Raw genomic sequence first — 3,081 nt, 5'->3', positions numbered from 1 at the left:
CTCTGCTGCCCCCTTCTCCTTTCATCTTCAATCTTTCCCATGTCGGACACCTTCTGACCTGGAGGGCTCCTCTTCGGTCATCATAACTGTTTGCCTTTTCATGCTGTCCATGGGGTCCTCCTAACAAGAATACTGGAGTGGGTTGCCATTTCCTTCTCCAGGGCCCATGTTTTGTCAGAACTCTTCACTGTGACCTGTCCATCTTGAGTGGTCTTGCACGGCATGGCTCAGTTTTATCGAGCTATGCTCACCCTTCACCACAGCAATGCTGTGATCCACGAAGGGGTCTTGGTGTATAGGGGGGGTCCAATTTATATTTGTCAATGAATGTTCCTTCTTATTCTGCTTCAGGCTCGGGCAGCGTGGCCAGGGCCTGGAGCGTTGCCTTCGGCAGCCTGATTGGGAACCACATCTTTCAGGCCTTAGAGGGATCTTTCTCTCCATATATGCCCTACTATCTGGCCAAGTATCCAGACTTTGTCGCCCTGTCCCTGGTGCTGTTGCTCACGGGTGAGACAGGGATCCAAGTTAGGGTGGGAAGACTGGGATGTGGGGTGGCAGGGGAACTAGGGTGGGAAAGGCGTGAGGTGGCAGAACTATGGGAACTAGAAATTAGGGTCTGGTTAATGAAAGACGGACTTCCCTGGTGGCTCAGAGGGTAAAGAGTCTGTCTGCAATGCAGGAGACCTGGGTTCGATCCCTGGGTCAGGAAGATCCTCTGGGAAAGAAATGGCAACTCCCTCCAGTACTCTTGCCTGGAATTTCCCATGAACAGAGACTGCTAGACTACAGTCCATGGGATCACAAAGAGTCGGACACGACTGAGCGACTTCACCCTTTAACGAAAGACAGGAAGTCAAGATGTAGACCATTGTTTCCCACCCTCGGCATTACTGACCTTCCAGGCTGAAACAGCCTTTGGTGTTGGGGGCTGATGGGTGCACTGCAGGATTTTCTTAATCAATCACTTTCAGGTGTGTAGCACCTTTGGACTTCATTCACTAAACACCTGTGACTCATATTTCCCAAACTGTGACAATCGGGATGTCTCCAGACATTGCCAAATGTCCCTTGGGGACCCAAATCATCCCCAGCTGAGAATCATTTAGTTAGAGTGACAAATTTCTTCCTCTGAACTGAGACTTTTTTCAAATGGGAGGAAATTAACATAGCATAAAATTAGCCATTTTATTATTTTTCCTTAGCCTTACTGATATATAATTGACATACAACATTATGTAAGCTGAAGGTGAACATCATGATGATTTGATAGATGTGTATATTATGTGACTGGAGTAGGAAATGGCAACCCACTCCAGTAATCTTGCCTGGAAAATTCCATGGACAGAGGAGCCTGGCAGGCTTCAGTCCATGGAGTCTCAAAGGGTCAGAGCAACTGAGCCCATATTATATGATAATGACCACAGTAAGAAACTAACCATGTTAAAGTATGCAATTCAGTGGTACTTACAGCATTCAATACATATAACCATCACTTTCTTCTAGCTTCAAACATTTTCATCACAGCAAAAGGAAACCCACTACCCACTGAGCAAAGACAAACTATTCATCTTAATCTCCCAGCCCCCTAACCCCTGGCAACTACTAGTCTGCTTTGTGTGTCTGTGGATTTGATTTGGTTATCTTGGAATGTCTCATATTCCATCTTTCCCACAGGAGTACTGGTTCTGGGAGCTCGTGAGTCAGTCCTGGTTGGAAAAATATCCACAGGCATCAACTTTTTGGTTCTCAGCTTCATCATCCTCTCTGGCTTCATTAAGGGAGACCTGCACAACTGGAAGCTCACGGAACAGGACTACACATTGAACACGTCTGAATCTGGTGACATCTATAGGTCAGGAGGATGCTCCGGTTCCTTGTCATGCTTGTTGGGGCTGGTGCAGAGCTGGGAATCTGGCAGGGCCTAAAGAGATCTGGGCTGGTGGATCTGGATAACGAGGTCCTGGAGCCCAGGGTTTGTGGTATTAACTGTGAAGTCCGGCAGAGATGACTGAACGTACCTCCCTCATGGTCTTTCTTGCTTCTTCTCTCACTGTAGCTTGGGCCCTCTGGGTTCTGGAGGGTTTGTGCCCTTTGACTATGATGGAATTCTCCATGGAGCAGCTCTATGTTTCTACTCATTTGTGGGTTTTGATGACATTGTCACTAAAGGTAACAGGGTTTTGTGTCCCATCAGGGGATTGGGCTGCCCTTGGGCATAGGGGTTGATAGAAGATTTTTAAAAGCTTTTCAAAGTTCAAGAGGAAAGTAGTTTTTGTGTTGTGCTTTAGTGTTTTCCTAATCTGAGGTGTTTACCAACCCTGCAGGGGAAAAAGCCCCAAATCCTCATCGCTCCATCCCCATCAGCATCATGACCACGGTCTTCATCTGCTTTTTGGCGTATTTTGGTGTCTCGGCGACTCTCACCCTCATGGTGCCCTACTACCAGATTCAGCCTGATAGCCCCTTTCCGCAGGCTTTCGTCCATGTTGGGTGGGGCCCTGCCAGATATGTCGTGGCTGTTGGCATCCTCTGTTTTCTTTTATACAGGTCAGTGTCAAGGCCTTCTCTCCATGAACTGTCAGATGCTCAGGTGTTTCAGCCCTTGGGATTGAGAGACGAGAGGGGAAGACCCCTTACCAGGTAGACTAGGGAGCCAGAGCCCTGGTCTCTCCTGCTTCTCAACATCCCCACCCGTGTCCCCACCGTCCCTTCCAGACTGCAGAGCTCCTTGTTCCCCGTGCCTCAGGTGATCAAGGAAATGGCAGAGGACGGGCTCCTTTTCCGAGCACTTGCCCGAACCCATCCCCGCACAAAGACCCCCATCATGGCCACCGTGTCCTCTGGAATTCTCGCAGGTGAGCAAGAGAACTCACTCTTCCTCCGATCCCTTTCCTTATCTGGGTACATCCAGTGGTTTCTCACTGCCGACCCCCATCTCTTTTGTGCCCTCATTTTAGGGATCATGGCGTTGCTCTTTGAGTTCAGTAATCTGGTGGACCTCATGTCGATTGGACACCTGCTGGTTTACTCCTTGGTGGCGTTTTTTGTCCTTGTCCTCAGGTGAGACTCCACTGCACC

The 3,081-nt window shown here is 48.8% G+C and overlaps 1 protein-coding gene across 1 annotated transcript; it reads left to right on the top strand.

The window, feature by feature from the left end:
- Positions 1-310: 310 nt before the first annotated feature.
- Positions 311-3,067, top strand: LOC120859926 (cationic amino acid transporter 3-like). The gene is made up of 6 exons (XM_040235832.1): positions 311-510; positions 1,678-1,855; positions 2,060-2,172; positions 2,328-2,550; positions 2,719-2,858; positions 2,961-3,067. The coding sequence occupies exons 1-6, from the start codon at positions 324-326 to the stop codon at positions 3,065-3,067; spliced, it is 948 nt and encodes a 315-aa protein (XP_040091766.1). The 5' UTR covers positions 311-323.
- The last annotated feature ends 14 nt before the right edge of the window (positions 3,068-3,081 follow it).

Source organism: Oryx dammah, unplaced genomic scaffold (genome assembly GCF_014754425.2).
Source record: "Oryx dammah isolate SB20612 unplaced genomic scaffold, SCBI_Odam_1.1 HiC_scaffold_4592, whole genome shotgun sequence".
Classification (NCBI taxonomy): Eukaryota; Metazoa; Chordata; class Mammalia; order Artiodactyla; family Bovidae; genus Oryx; species Oryx dammah.
This window is presented reverse-complemented; position numbering and strand designations above follow the sequence as displayed.